The 15,986-nt window shown below is 37.6% G+C and overlaps 1 protein-coding gene across 3 annotated transcripts in view; it reads left to right on the top strand.

The window, feature by feature from the left end:
• ALG9 (ALG9 alpha-1,2-mannosyltransferase) overlaps nucleotides 1-15,986 on the top strand; it is an 89,625-nt gene that overhangs the window by 18,819 nt on the left and 54,820 nt on the right. For all 3 annotated transcript variants that reach the window (XM_046638016.1, XM_046638015.1, XM_046638017.1), the window contains 5 exons: nucleotides 265-352; nucleotides 532-637; nucleotides 10,665-10,787; nucleotides 13,515-13,669; nucleotides 15,715-15,844. In XM_046638016.1, coding sequence (XP_046493972.1) covers nucleotides 265-352; nucleotides 532-637; nucleotides 10,665-10,787; nucleotides 13,515-13,669; nucleotides 15,715-15,844 — 602 coding nt within the window. The remainder of the gene's footprint in view (nucleotides 1-264; nucleotides 353-531; nucleotides 638-10,664; nucleotides 10,788-13,514; nucleotides 13,670-15,714; nucleotides 15,845-15,986) is intronic.

Genomic DNA, 15,986 nt, shown 5'->3' with positions numbered 1-15,986 from the left:
AAATATGTATAAAATGGAGCTCATTGCATAAGCTCAGTGTTTATTTCACCTGTGCATCATGGGATGCACAGTGCTCTTCCGGGTCCTGTGATGAGATCGGTATATTTTCGAGAAGACATCCTCTCACATACTAGCTTTCTTCCCTCACTATAACTACTAGAGACATTTTTCTCTCAGTTCTGCATAAGGTATGTGTGGATCTGACCTGTTGGAGGCTATATGCTGAGAATTTAACTCCCCACTTTCTATTTCTTTGTTCAATAGTTTACCTATTGCCTTTGACTTGCTGGTCATGAAACATAGGTGGAAGAGTTTCTTTCAATGGTCGCTGGTGGCCCTCATGCTCTTTCTGGTGAGTTTTTTTTTTTTTTCTTGTGTTGTTCTAAAGTTGTAGTGAAAGCACCTTCTGATGTGGGAAAGAGAACATTAGGAGTTCATTCTGTTTTTCATTCTGCTTTATCCTATTAGTGCTGGGAGAATGTTTCCGGGACAAAAGTCTATAATCGCTATATATTTTCTGCTCTGTTTTAGGTGCCTGTGGTGGTCATTGACAGCTACTACTATGGAAAGTTGGTGATTGCACCACTAAACATTGTTTTGTATAATGTCTTTACTCCTCATGGACCTGATCTCTATGGTAAGGCCTTATGAAATTTGGGGAAGAGTTAGGAGATAGTTTAATTTGCTTGAGCTTTGGAATTTTATTTTATTTTATTTATTTATTTTTTTAAAATTCACTCCCAGTATTTTATTGTTTTAGATTTTATTTTTTTTCCTTTCTCCCCAAAGCCCCCCAGTACATAGTTGTATATTCTTCGTTGTGGGTCCTTCTAGTTGTGGCATGCGGGACGCTGCCTCAGCGTGGTTTGGTGAGCAGTGCTATGTCCGCACCCAGGATTCGACCCAACGAAACACTGGGCCGCCTGCAGCGGAGCGCGCGAACTTAACCACTCGGCCACGGGGCCAGCCCCTGAGCTTTGGAATTTTAATTCAATTGCCTCATTTTATCAAATATAGCATTTCTTTGCTGACAGTGTTCTTTTCTTATTTAAAAATAAGTGAGATTTGAATATAGCATTTGTAGCCACTAAATATTTCTCCTTGGTTACTGTGACATTCAGATCTGGCTTTCTGTTAGTCCTGCTGTCTGTTATTCTCAGTTTCAGAGTATTGAGGACTCTGTTGGGTATGCCATGGCTTTTGATACTACTCTTTTTTTTTTTTTTTAAAACGTATGCTTTTTGGTAAGGAAGATTGGCCCTAAGCTAACATCTGTTGCCAGTCTTCCTCTTTTTTTTCCTTCCCCCAAAGCCCCAGTACACAGTTGTATATCCTAGTTGTAAGCTCTTGTAGTTCTTCTGTGTGGGATGCTGCCACAGCATGGCTTGATGAGTGGTGTGTAGGTCCACACCCAGGGTCCGAACTGGCCAACCCTGGGCTGCTGAAGTGGAGCACATGAACCTAACCACTTGGCCGTGGGGCTGGCCTCCGGATACTACTCTTTTTTAATTGAAAGTTACTTTTTCTCTTCTCATTAGAAAATCAATATGATAACAAAAATAGGAAAATAAAAACATTCATAATCCCATCATCTCTAGATAGCTATTGTTAATGCCTTAGAGTATATTCCTCGACATTTTCTGTAAATATATACATTTCGTATTACTTTTTCTTTTTTCAACTTACATTACTTCAGTATCAGGCATTAGAGGAGAAAGTTTGGAAAATCTGTAGACAAAGCCTAGCAAATGGGAGGGGGTCAGTATGAGAGGTTGATAGTTTGGCTAGTTTAGGGTTAAGAGGGAAAAAAATGGAATGCCTTTAGTCTGGGGATGCATTCTCCTTACCTCCATCTCTACCCAAGCCTGATGCCTTTCTCTAAGCCAGCCGTTGAGCCTGTTTTATTTGGCCCTTAGGGCACTTTAGTTATTGATAGCTACAGAGGGATAAGCTAGAGATCTTTCTGATCAGATCAGCCAAATCACTAAACATTTTATGAGATACGTTTTGATTAAAATAAGTGTAGTTTCTTCTCTCTTAGTCTTTTTAAGGTCTTAGAGCATTCTGTATATGTGATTGTCTTGGGGCTTTGCTATAAAGCAGGTTAATATTATCTCTGTATCTCTTATCAATTTAAGCCATGCCCATCATTTTTCTGTGCCACTTGCCAAGAGAACCAGCAAATTGAATGAGGAGATTTAAAGTAAGCATATGAATGAGATTTAATTGGGCCTCCTGGGATTTGGGGAATATTGTCATTTTAGATGGCAAGTAATAGGTTAAAATAAATAGTGTTTTGTTCAGTGAATTGAATTCACAAACTGCATGGTTAAGAGAGTAATTTCTAAGTTGAAGGAAGTTTTAAGAGGCTCATTTATAGCTTCAAGATCTCCAAGGATGTGAGAAAAAGCCCCAATTTTAAGCTTATGCCTCTAGATGTCTCCCTTTAGCTAGGGAGAGTTTGCATGTTTTTAATTGCCCATTGTTTTAGTTTACTTGTAAAATTTTATTTGATTCTACAAGGCAATAGAAGGGAGATTGTCTTCTTAGACCCAGATTGCACATTAGAAATTAATTTACATAGAATCTATTGGAAGCATAATATCCATATATAGGTGAATAAATTGTGTTAATTTGAGTTTAATTTTGAAAAATTGGCTTCTCTGCCTTTTTTTTTCTTTTTTTTTTTGAGGAAGATTAGCCTTGAGCTAACATCTGCTGCCAATCCTCCTCTTTTTGTGAGAAAGACTGGCCCTGAGATAACATCCATGCCCATCTTCCTCTTCTTTATATGTGGGACTCCTACCACAGCATGGCTTAACAAGCAGTGCATATGTCCACACCTGGGATTCGAACCAGTGAACCCTGGGCCACTGAAGTAGAACGTGAGAACTTAACCACTGCACTGCCCGGCAGGACCCCTTCTCTGCCTTTTAAATGGGTTATTACATGTTGATCTTCTGACTGCTTATTTATAAAATTGTGTGAGAGTATATGAAAGTTACATATTTTTGTAGTCCTCTAGATTGATGAGGTTTATAAATCTAGAAATAAGCAGGTTGGTAGGGAGAGTAGGAAAGAAAGAATAAACTCTGATTTAAGTTTGTTTCCTGTTTAACAGTGGGTGGGTCAGGGACCCCTGTGGTGGGTTTTGGGATCCAGCAGAGCCGTGGTCAGTCTTTCTCTGGACATTGGCATCTGCTGTTCATTTCAGCCAATGTTTTACTGGGAAGAGTCCTTGGGGCTCTGTTTTGCCTGCTTTGATGAATCTGGGATAGCTTCAGTTCAGATTTTGCTATTGTGGATGTACAGGAACTGATTATTTTTTTTAGTGATGGAGAAAAAGCTTTATTGGGAAAGAGGGAATGGTTATACTAGGCAGTAACAGGACTGATACAGTGCTGTAGTCAGCCAGACTTTAGAGGGTTGTTGCTTGATGGTAGGATTTTTGTGCTTTTACCTTATCTTTGAACTTGACAATTTTTGAGGGGTCTGATTTCCATTCTTTTTTTTTTTTATTGAGTTCATAATAGTTTACATCATTGTGAAATTTCAGTTGTACATTATTTCTTGTCTGTCACCACATAAGTGCTCCCCTTCACTCCCTGTGCCCACCTTCTACCCACCTCCCCCCGGTAACCACTGAACTGTTCTCTTTGTCCCTGTGTTTGTTTATCTTCCACATATGAGTGAAGTCATGTGGTATTTGTCTTTCTCAGTCTGGCTTATTTCGCATAGCATAATACCCTCCTGGTCCATCCATGTTGTTGCAAATGGGATGATTTTGTCTTTTTTTACGGCTGAGTAGTATTCCATTGTATATATACCACATTTTCTTTATCTAATCATCAATCAGTGGGCAGTTGAATTGTTTCCATATCGTGGCTACTGTGAATAGTGCTGCAATGAACATAGGGGTACACAGGTCACTTTGGATTGTTGATTTCAAGTTGTATGGGTAGATACCCAGTAGTGGGATAGCTGGGTCATATGGTATTTCTATTTTTAGTTTTTTGAGGAATCTCCATACTGTTTTCCATAGTGGCTGCATCAGTTTGCATTCCCACCAGCAGTGTATGAGGGTCCCCTTTTCTCTACACGCTCTCCAACATTTGTTATTTTTAGTCTTAGTGATCATAGCCATTTTAACAGGCGTAAGGTGGTATCTTAGTGTAGTTTTGATTTGCATTTCCCTGATGATTTGTGATGTTGAACATCTTTTTATGCGCTTTTTGGCCATCTGTCTATCTTCTTTGGAAAAATGCCCATTCATATCTTTTGCCCGTTTTTTGATCAGGCTGTTTGTTGTTCAGTTGTGTGAGTTCTTTATATATTATGGAGATTAACCCCTTATTGGCTATGTGATTTGAAATATTTTCTCCCAATTAGGGGGTTGTCTCTTTGTTTTGATCCTAATTTCTTTTGCCTTTCAGAAGCTCTTTAGTCTGATAAAGTCCCACTTGTTTATTTTTTCATTTGTCTCCCTTGTCTGAGAAGACATGGTGTTCAAAAAGATCCTTTTAAGTTTGATGTCAAAGAGTGTACCACCTGTATTTCTTCCAGAAGTTTTATGATTTCAGGACTTATCTTCAAATCTTTGATCCATTTTGAGTTTATTTTTGTATGTGGCGTGAGATAATGGTCTACTTTCATTCTTTTGCAAATGGTTGTCCAGATTTCCCAGTACCATTTATTGAAGAGACTATCTTTTCTCCATTGCATGTTCTCGGCACCTTTGTCGAAGATTAGCTGTCAGTAGATGTGTGGTTTTATTTCTGGGCTTTCAGTTCTGTTCCACTGATCTGTGTGTCTGTTCTTGTACTAGTACCATGCTGTTTTGGTTACTATAGCTTTGTAGTACATTTTGAAGTCAGGGGTTGTGATGCGTCTAGCTTTGTTCTTTTTTCTAAGGATTTTTTTTAGCAATTCGGGATCTTTGGTTGCCCCATGTGAATTTTAGGATTCTTTGTTCTATTTCCATGAAGAATATCATTGGGATTCTGATTGGGATTGCATTGAATCTGTAGATTGCTTTGCGTAGTATGGACATTTTAACTATGTTTATTCTCCTGATCCATGTGCATGGAATCTCTTTCCATTTCTTAATGTCATCATCTGTTTCTTTCAATAATGTCTTATAGTTTTCATTGTATAAGTCCTTCACCTCCTTAAATTTATTCCTAGATATTTTGTTCTTTTTGTTGTGATTGTAAATGGAATTGTATTCTTGAGTTCTCTTTCTATAAGTTCGTTATTAGAGTATAGAGATGCAACTGATTTTTGTAAGTTGATTTTGTACCCTGCAACTTTGCTGTAGTTGCTGATTATTTCTAATAGTTTTCCAGTGGATTCTTTGGGGTTTTCTATATATAAGATCATGACGTCTGCAAACAGCAAGAGTTTCACTTCTTCATTTCCTGTTTGGATTCCTTTTATTCCTTTCTGTTGTCTAATTGCTCTGGCCAAAACCTCCAATACTATGTTGAATAGGAGTGGTGATAGTGAGCACCCTCTGATTTCCACTCTTTTATAGAGTGTTAATTCCTTTTTGTTTTAGCAGGCCTGCAGAGAGAATATTTCTTCCATCATAGCAGTCGGTATTCTTTGTCTAGGACTTCAGTAAAGAGTTGTCATGAATGAGTGAATGAACAAATTCTAGAATATCCATCAGATTACTTTAGTGCCCTGATCACTATTATATCCTAGAATATTTTGGTTAGACCTGTTGTGGTGTCCTAGGTTGTGATTTTCTTGATACCAAATAAGAATAGTAGAGGTAAAAGTGCTTTTTAAATCAGAAGGTACTTTACAATTATCAGCTAATTTTATTATAATTTGTGAGTCCATTCAGTAAATATCAAAGAGTTATCTTTTATAGATGCTTTGATGCTGTCCAGGTGTCAAACAGTGAAATAGCATGTCTTTTGTCTTGGAAACTCCAGCTCTTTCACTTTACTTACATGTTTGGCATTATTTGGCATTATTTTGACTATTTTGTAGGAGTCTCCTGCTCCAAGTGCTTCATTAGCTGTGGTAAGCACAGTTTCTTATCTGAAAATTAAAAATGCATTGTGCTGATAGTTTTTGCATCCATCTCTTATGGCTGTTTCTTATGTATAAGAAAATAATAAGCCTATAGTTACTTCTTGAATGAATGGATAAATGGACCTCAGGTAAAGAAGCAGTGAAATAAATTGCTTTTGAGCATTTATCATGTGTCCTCATAGAACTTTGCTGTCTAATACGGCTGCAGACACGTGAATAGATAATTACAGTCCAATGTATTGTGTGCTACAGTGGAAAGATAGGGAATTGTAGGAGCAAGTCCATCTCATGGTATCAGGAAAGACTTCTTAGAGGTGGTAGTCCCTGAGCTGAGCCTGGAAGCAAGAGTAGGAGTTTACCAAATAGACACTACAGGGGTGCATTTCAGACAAATAGAGCGTCAAGTGTGGGGACTGCTGAAACAAAAAAAATGATTGAATATTGAGTTCTTTTTAAAAAACTTAAAGTAGTTTTACAACATTAGCTGAATTTTAGGTAAAAACTACACAGCATGAGCAAGATAAATTCTCTCCATTGTGATTGTAATAATATAAATATTTACTTTGTCTATTGTTCCTGGTTTTCAAAGGGACCTTTCCATACTTTCTTGGCCAGATAACATATATTAATGACACGTGCTAGACCTGAGCTGACTCTTGTCTTTTGAAGTCAGGGGAAAGAAAAGGAAGAGGATTTCACAACAGCTTCTTTTCATCGAATGCCTAATATATACCAGAAATTTTACACATATCGTCTTCTTTGCCTCACAAAACTCTGTAAGATAGGCATTATTTATCCTTACTCCTAGATGAGGACACTGAGGTGGAGATGGTGAGGGACTTGCCACGTAGTTAAATCAGTGGCAGAAGTGAGATAGGAGCTTAGGGTTGTCTGACTCCAAAGCCTGTGTTTTTTCCCCTGGAAACAACCTTAGCAAAACCCTGGAGTTTAGCTGTTGCGACTTGACAGGAGAATAAGCTTGCAAAATCAGGGTGTGAGTTGGGTGGCAGAAGATCCAATCTATAGAACGCGTGGGAAGCTGCTCCTTTGAAGGTCTGGTGCAGTGTGGCTCTGAGAGTGGTCAGGAGCCCTTGCAGAGCTTCGAAGGCAGGGTGGCGTGCACACTGGCGGGCTCTCTTTCACCTGGGAGCACTGCATCAGACACTTGTTGAAGAAAGGAGGAGTGTTTGCATGAGGTAAAGAACACTTGGCATTTAGGAACTTTAGAATAGTGTAGACATAAAATCGCAAAGTTGTAGGCAAAGCATCTCTGTGGGGTCAGAGATCAAGAGGTGAAATTTAGTGTTGCAAAAAAATAGTGACTGGTATTGGCGCTGATTTTGCCTCATACCCTTGTAACATTTTGAGTTGTCAGAGGTTGAGGTTGATCAGTATTTTTGTGTAGTGAGTGGAGTGGTGCTCCCTGCTGACAAGTACACAGGCCTGGGGATGGCGTGGGAGGACAGGTATAAGAAACACTCTTCCCTCAAAAATAACAGTGAGTCTGCTCTAGAATGACGCTTTGCAACTTAGGACGTGATCCCTGCCTGTTTATGTGTTTTATTAGCATCTGTCAGATCACTGGACGGGAAATTTCAGAAGGTAAAGGCTAATGCCCTCTATTAAAAGGCCCACAGTTTTCTATTCTTGCAGCAGCAGAGAATGAAGCCCCAGTGGTCTTTTGAGGCCTGCTTAGAGTTGACTGCCAGCCAGAACTGTTCTAGAGCCTTCACTCTCTTGCTAATTATTTCTGTTGAACTGTGGTGGCTTTTCCCTCTTGGTGGTGCAAATTTGACATTTGTGAGGACAATTTACTATAATTTAGTTCCTGCAGTTCTGTAAAATTATAGGCCTTATAAAATGGTTCGCCTTCATTCAATCTATGGAACAGTAAACATTATCCCTTCTTTTAGCCTCTTCAAAGCTCCCTTTAGCTCATTTGAATGAAGAGAATTGAGGCACTTTCTATAAAGAGGGAGATTGATGAGTCACTCCCTGCAGAATCCCCGCTTCCAGCTTTCTTTCACCTTACATTTTGCACGAGCTAAATGCTTAGCTTGTCATTCTGACGCGTTTTTTCTGTAGAGTTCAGCTTTGATACTTTCTGAGCAGCAGCATCCAATATCTCCCTGGAAAGCGATAAAAGTTTTTACTCTTTTCTCTTTGAAGGCGGGTTGTCTCATCAAGTAGTGGACTCTGACTAACAGAATTTACTATTTTTGTCCCCTTTTGCCCTTGTTTTTAAGGCTGTTGTCACTTGAACCTTCCCCACTCTTGGCTTATTCCTCAATTTTTGCCCCATCCTTCAGGGAAGTAACAGTCTGTTACGAAATGTTCAAGCTTAGCTGTGAACTTGATCTGTGAGCTCCTAACACAAAAATAATTGAGTTTACCAGCTTAATACTTCTGGTTCCACATCTCAGAGTACGGTGTATCTAGGTAAAAAGATAGTCAGCCTTAACAGGAGGGTATAGGAAATTGTGGTAGAGACAAGTATTTGCTAGAAACTAAAGAGCTCCCCTGAAAACGCAATATGTGTTTGCAAGGATCAAAGAGAAAGAGACCTCTTCTGTTTATGCTTAACATCTGTAATAGATGATGTAAGAGATGACCCCCTTTCTCTCTGGTCACTGTGGTTTTTCTTTGTAGGTTCAGATTTCCAGAATTTGTTAAGGAGATAGGCAGGTCAAGGTTGACAGCACTGCATCTACACTGGTGGTCAGGAGGGGATTGTGCAAAAAATTATCTTTCTGGGAACTGGACTCCTAAAGGACTCATTTTAGGAAATATGTTGTTAACTCTAAATTAAAATCCAGAGAAGATACATATTTCTGTTTTGAAAAGAAAACCATCCATTAGTTTTCTGTAACCCAAAAGGTTATTTGTAAAGAATATAAGATATAAATGTCTCCAGTGAACTTGGCCTGGAATAGGACCTCTGTTCCTGAACAGTTCCAATCATTGTATTTAGACAGGAGGGGGTGAGCTTTCCTAAAAGGTGACAAACAGTTGAACTTGAGTCCTTCCTTAGGCTACCCCCCCTCCCACCTTAGTCCTCCCCTATATGTTTCTAGCATTATGGGTTTGGTTTCTAATCTTGTTTTGCTGAGCAAGCTGCAAAGATGTCAGGTTTTTCTGACTATTCCTCTGCCTTCTGATTACCCTTTTAAGCAATGCTGATTGCAGGAAATTGCTGTGGTGCAAGGCGGGTGTCACAACACACACTGATTAAAACCCGCATGTGTCATTCACTGCCTGATTGAAGTAATCACACAGAGGGGAAGAGCAGATGAAAAACCTGCCAAATGTGCAGAAGGGGGGCTGTTTCTCATCACTTGGGTTTAAGGATTTTGAATTAAAGAATCAAAACTAGTGTAAGGTTTCTGTTTTCAGTCATTTTGTTTTATTCTGAATCCTCAAAACTTCTGAGCAGGGTTTGGGTCTCTGAACATTGTTTTCCTAAGGAAAACAAATTGTTGTTTTTACCAAACACAAGGTCCCCTATATACCTGACTATGGAATACTGGTTGAACATTATCAAAGGGAAAGATAGTAGAATGTAAATGGGATAAACAGGTGAGAAGAAAATGAGCAATGCCTGAATATCTCAGTCCTACAGGTCTCCCCGACCCCCCTCACTCACTTACTCAGATGTCTGGTTGTCACCTGTGCTTATCACCAATGAGCTATACATTGGAAGTTCCAATAACCCCCTCCTCGGGTTCAATTAGTTTGCTGGTATGGCGCTCAGAACTCAGGGAAACATTCACCTACGTTTACCAGTTTATTATAAAGGATGTTATAAAGGATACAAGTGAATAGCCAGATGGAAGAGATGCACAGAGCAAAGTTTGTGGGAAGAGGCCTCAGAGCTCCCATGCTCTCGGGGTGTGCCACTTTCTCCACACCTCTACATCTTCGCCAACCCAAAGCTCTCTGAACCCCATCCTTTTAGGTTTTTGTGGAGGTTTCCAATACATAGGCATGATTGACTAAATCATTGGCCGTTGGTGATTGAACTCTATTGCCAGTCCCTCTCCCCTCCCTGGAGGTGGGGGGGTGGGACGGAAAGTTCCAACCCTCCAGTCACATGTTTGGTTCTCCTAGCAACCTGTCCCCATCCTTCTGTTACCTAGAGATTTTCCAAAAACCCCATAATTAACATAATAAAAGACACTTTTATCTCTCTCATCACTTAGGATAGTCCAACGGTTTTAGGAGGTCTATACCAGGAAAGGGGGCAAGACCAAATATATATTTCTTACTATAAATCACAATGTCACCACTAGGCTATTTAAATTATTTGGTTGTTTGAAAAAGTATTAGTCCCATTTGGGCGTGGCAATTTAGCCTAGATATAATAGTCAACATAGAAAATATAGCTACATATTTGAAACTTGCTTTCTCTCTAAATCCATGACCAGTCTCATTCTCTTCCCATCTTGTACTCCTGTGCTTCCCTTGTGTGGCTGAGCATGGAAAGAGAGTGCGCTGGCCGACCCACATTCACTTGAGGCATTGGATCATAAACATTCCTTGAACAAAGAACTTTATGAGTCAAGCACTGTTATAATAGCTTTGGGAGGCATCCACTAATGATTTCTCTTTGTCTCCCTCAGGTACAGAACCCTGGTATTTCTATTTAATTAATGGATTTCTAAATTTTAATGTAGCCTTTGCTTTGGCTCTCCTGGTCTTACCACTGACTTCTCTTATGGAATACCTACTGCAGAGATTTCACGGTGAGTGGCTTAAGGGATGATAGGTTTTTTGGGCGGAAAGAGCAAGTGTATACCAAGAAGTGAGAAAGAATCTACTTATTTTATCCTCCATTTTCTTCCTATGGAAATGGTTGGCTTATTGAATTTTTGATCTGTATTTGTAGATTATTTAAACCTATGTGAAGATCTGGTTAATAATTGCATGTTAAACTGACAGAGGGAGGAGCTTTATATCCCTTCAAGTGAAGAAGTCAGTATAATATACATAACCACCCAGGGAGGCAAAAACATTTATAAAAATCTCAGGAGATAAGCCTATTTCAGTCTTCTGCTTTTTAAGGAAGTGTGTGTTAACATGGTAGATTGCTTAAGATAATCAGTGGCAGAGGCAAACATTCTTTGCAAATTACTTCAACCAAAAATTTGAAAACTAAACTATACAGGGATTCCCCCAAATTTGATACTGAAGTGAGAGAAGCTTTGGACTTCCTAAGAAGCATGATGCTTCTCTTTGTTCCGTTTTGCTTCTGAGTTTGCCTTATTCTAGAAGGTTCAGTTTGTCATTTATTTTGCTTGCTCTTATTCTGTATTGCACAGCCAGTGTTTTCGCAAGTTGTCATGGCTCTGGATGTCTAGAGCCCATAGTTTCTTTTATGGAAGACAGATTTGAGCAGAAATTCATACGAGCTTTGGAAAGAGATTTAATTTCGGACTTTTCAGTCTGATTTGGATGCCCTATGATCCCTGCATTGCACCCCCCATTCTGCATTTCTACTATTAATGGTTTATAAAGTGTTCACTGTGTTATAATATTAGAATGTGAAAACAGCCTTCAGAATAACTTTTGTTTTGTTTTAACGTAACCACAATGCCATTATCCTAACAAAATTAACAATAATTCCTTAATATCATCTAACATGCAGTTGGTATTCAGATTTCCTACATTGTCTGAAAGTGGCTTTTTATAGTTAATCTGTTTAAATAGGATCTAAACAAGGGTCATGTACTGAATTTGGTGTTATGTTTTTTATGCTTTTTAAGAGGTTCCCCCCTCACCTTTTTTCTCATGAAGATTTCTAAAGAAACCAGGTCATTCATCTTGCATAGTGGCCCATATTTGGATTCAGCTGTTTGTTCCCTTGAGGAGTTAGCTTATTCCTCCATTCCTTGTATTTCTTAAGAATCACTTTTTCTTTTTTGAAAAGTAACTGTTTTTCTGACTGCAGAAATAATTTATGCAAGTGGAAAATTTGGAAAAGCTTGTACTGTCAGTATAAAAACAGTATATTAAGCTGTTCTCTACAGTATGAATCTGATTTTGGTTTAAAAATGTGTAATGTACACAAATGTCCACCTAGTAAAAAAGTGAGTGCTGTTTTTTCTTTATACTTTTTGTGTATTTTCTAATAGAAGCAATACTTTCTTATAAGAAAAAACACAGAAAAATGTGAAGAAGCAGGAAAGAAATTATCCATTATCCCATCGTAGTACAACTGTGGTTATGATTTTGTACATTTTATGGAGGACATTTCAAAATTTTAGGCCATATTTTTAAAATGTATTTGTCAGCCTTTAAGATACAGAAGACAGATTGTTTACTTGTAAAAGATAGGTTTATTTTCTTATAATTAAGAAAATTCTAACCTAAGATACTTCCTGGAAATGTATAAATCTGAAGTTACAGCCTAAAATCTCATGATAAAATCTTAAGAATGGAAAGTTCAAAAGATAAGCTTGTTATTACAGTTCAAGAATTTTTATCCCTAAAGAGTTTCTGCAAAAAAACAGATAACTGAGGCATATGCTAAATTAGGCATTGCTAAGGTGGATCTTGTTGACAATCCTGATCTTTTCATCTAAACTTGCTCATTGTAGACAGAATGGACACCAGGGGGTGCTGTCTGTCTACCCTTTACTGGTGATTCCTGTGCACTGCTCATTATCACTAATAACTAAACACAGTAGGAGATGCCTTCTCTGTGGGTTGCAGGCTTACCACTCAGTGTTCGTGTACCTAACCACAGGAACTGTGCAGCAGGTGCTTGGGTCTTAGTGTTCATTAGATTCCTTTAATTCTTTCACATGCTTTAAGTACATTTTGTTTCCAGTTTTGAGATTCAGAGTGTATGGGTGTTGCAGAAGAGGAGAGAAAACTTAATCAGTAAATTTTCTTTAGGAGTGTTTTTATATTTACTTTGAAACAAAGTCTTTGTCATTTGTGTCTTCGTGAAAACCAGTGATATGTTTGAGAATCCAACTCTTTTTCTTTTCTTTGATCTATATATAGCTTTTTGAACAGACCAATTGGTGTATAAGTAAGAATAATATATTAAACAGAACATAGGGATTACAACCCAAGAATTGAGTTTATGTTATGCTTTTGGTTAGTCTCAGGAACCTTTAGTCTAAGTGGCAGGACTCATTAAGAGAGAATGCTTTTTTCCCATTTATCCGGTGTAGAAATTGTTAAGCTCTGTTACCCATTCACCTGACTTTCGTTTGTGTTCTAGCCAAATCTAGCATTGTGCCTCCCTTGAGATGTTGGATTGTTTGGGAGAGCTAAGAAGTATATACTTTTTTCTACTTGACTCCTTTATTGCATCAGAGAAAGTGTGAATACAAGAGTTGAAACATTTTATGGGGTGTCGGAGGGCATATGCCCAAGTTCAAGATCAAGAGAACATTGAAACTAAATATGTTGTTTTGTTCTAATATGGTGAAAGGTGGATATTTTTCTGTGTCTTACAGTTCAGAATTTAGGCTACCCATATTGGCTTACCTTGGCTCCAATGTATATTTGGTTTATAATTTTCTTCATCCAGCCTCACAAAGAGGAGAGGTTTCTTTTCCCTGTATATCCACTTATATGTCTGTGTGGCGCTGTGGCCCTTTCTGCACTTCAGGTGAGTTTCAGAGAAATGTATATCTACTTCATTCTATTTCACTTTTTAAGTTGCTCATAAAGCTTCAAGGCAAATTACAGAATGCTTCCACCTAAGATATTTTGTCCATACATTAAACCTAATACAGATCATACTATTAAAGCTTTATGTATTGATTGCTTGGCTGTTGATCGTATGCTTATTTGCTGATTACATATTTACAGTGTTAATTTCTGTGTTAATTTGTCTCTGTTGCTAATAAGAATCCAATTGCTATTAGAGAACTTTTTTTAAGTCATTGTATGGGCTTACCACAGAATAGTTGCAACACAGCACAGATCTTGGAATGTCTGCTCTTCAACTACAAAATCAGATTAAAACTTGCTCAAGTGTTTGAGATAAAATCAGGCAGTTAGCAATATGGGATACTTTATAATCCTGGCTTAAAACTTGTGCAGGTCAATTCCCTGTCAGAACTAATCTTGAATTTCTCTGTATTTGTGGTCTCAGAAGCCTCTAGACTCTTTTTTGACCTTTGCTACCGTTTGCAATTGGCAGAAAAGAATAGTTAGGGTGATAGGGTTTTTTCTTAACAAATTTATGGAGATATAATTCACAAACTATACAATTCACTCATTTAAAGTGTACAATTCAGTGGTTTTTAATATATTCACAGATGTGTGTAACCATCACGACAGTCAATTTTAGAACATTTCATCACTCAAGAGCCTCATACCCTTTAGCTGTTGTCATCCCCCTTTCCCTTATCTCCCCAGCCATAAGCAACCGCTAGTCTACTTCCTGTTTCTATAGATTTGCCTATTTGGGCATTTCATATAAATGGAATCATAAAATACTTGGTCTTTTGTGACTGGCTTCTTTCACTTAGCATAATGTATTTAAGACTCATCCATGTTAGGATGATGGTTTAAAAAAATAATTTTGATTATAAAAGTAATTGAACTTGATTACAGATAATTTTCAGCATTTTTGCCTATCACATATCAAAGTTTATTATGGTTGTAGTCTAAGTGTACATATAACTTTATATCTTTTTAATATAATTATATCATAACATTCTGTGTTGCCGTATCTATACCCATCATTTTAATAGCAGTATAATGTTCTTAATTGGATATAATATATAACATTATTATGTAATGTATAATATATTGACTTGGTTATATATAATATAATGATTAAATGTAATTTTTGTTAGAGTTTAGGTTGCTTGCTTATTTTAGTATCATAAATAATGCTAGACAAATGTGTTCGTTTAGGTATTTGGATTGTTTCCTTAAGACAGATTCCCAAAAGTACTAAAGGAGTTCAGACGTATTTATGGCACTTATTGTATATTGCAAAATTGTTTTCCAAAAGTAGTTCTAGTCTAGGAGGGAAAGAAAGAAGGAAAGAAATCTAATGGAAAGGTACTCAAAGACTGCAGAATTTATATATGTGTGTATATATTGTAATAGTATTCATCTAGTTTGTAGTTTAGCAGATAATTAATAGCATTTTCCTGATGTTCTATGAGAAGAATTCTTTTTTATTCTTCTTTGATCATGAGACATTTTGTTGATACTAAAAACTTTGATGAAAACTTGTCGGTAAGGAAAGTAAAGATTAATACTTGTTATATCAAAATAGGTTGAGATACTTCATATATCAAAGCAAACTAAAGCATTTTTAAACAATTTTTAACATAAATTTTAAAAACTTAACAATTTTTAACATTTAAACAAAAACGTTTTTGTTTAAATATTTAAAAAAAATTATTAAGACCTTAAGCACTAGAGAAATACCCAAATAATTTTCTCGTGAAGTTAGTGCGGTTTCATTGTTGGCAAGCCCTCTGACTGATCTGACCTACAGACAGTCTCAACGGAGTTTGCCTTACTCTTAGAATTTGGGGTGGGTGCCTCACTAAGTGTTTGCAATTCTCAGACCCTTGATAGAAACTCTTTTGCTGCTTCCTCCCTCTTGGTATTACTATGATGTCTTGTGATTATGTGTTTCTTGCAAGGTACATCTTCTTTTTTCAATGTGGTTTTCTTTCCTTCCAGAAATGTTACCACTTCGTATTTCAGCGATACCGCCTGGAGCACTATACCGTGACGTCAAATTGGCTGGCATTAGGAACACTCTTCCTGTTTGGGCTCCTATCCTTTTCTCGCTCTGTGGCACTGTTCAGAGGTAGATGTACTGAGAATATCTTAACCCATACTTACAAGGCACTTCACCTTGGGTTTTGCTTGATGCATGATTGTTTAATACAATTCGGCTTCAGCTGGGAGGATGACTTTTCTATGGGGAGAACCTGTGGACTATTTTAATA

The sequence above is a fragment of the Equus quagga genome, chromosome 14 (assembly GCF_021613505.1).
Source record: "Equus quagga isolate Etosha38 chromosome 14, UCLA_HA_Equagga_1.0, whole genome shotgun sequence".
Classification (NCBI taxonomy): Eukaryota; Metazoa; Chordata; class Mammalia; order Perissodactyla; family Equidae; genus Equus; species Equus quagga.
Note: the sequence above shows the minus strand (reverse complement) of the source record. Positions and strands in the feature narration are given on the sequence as shown.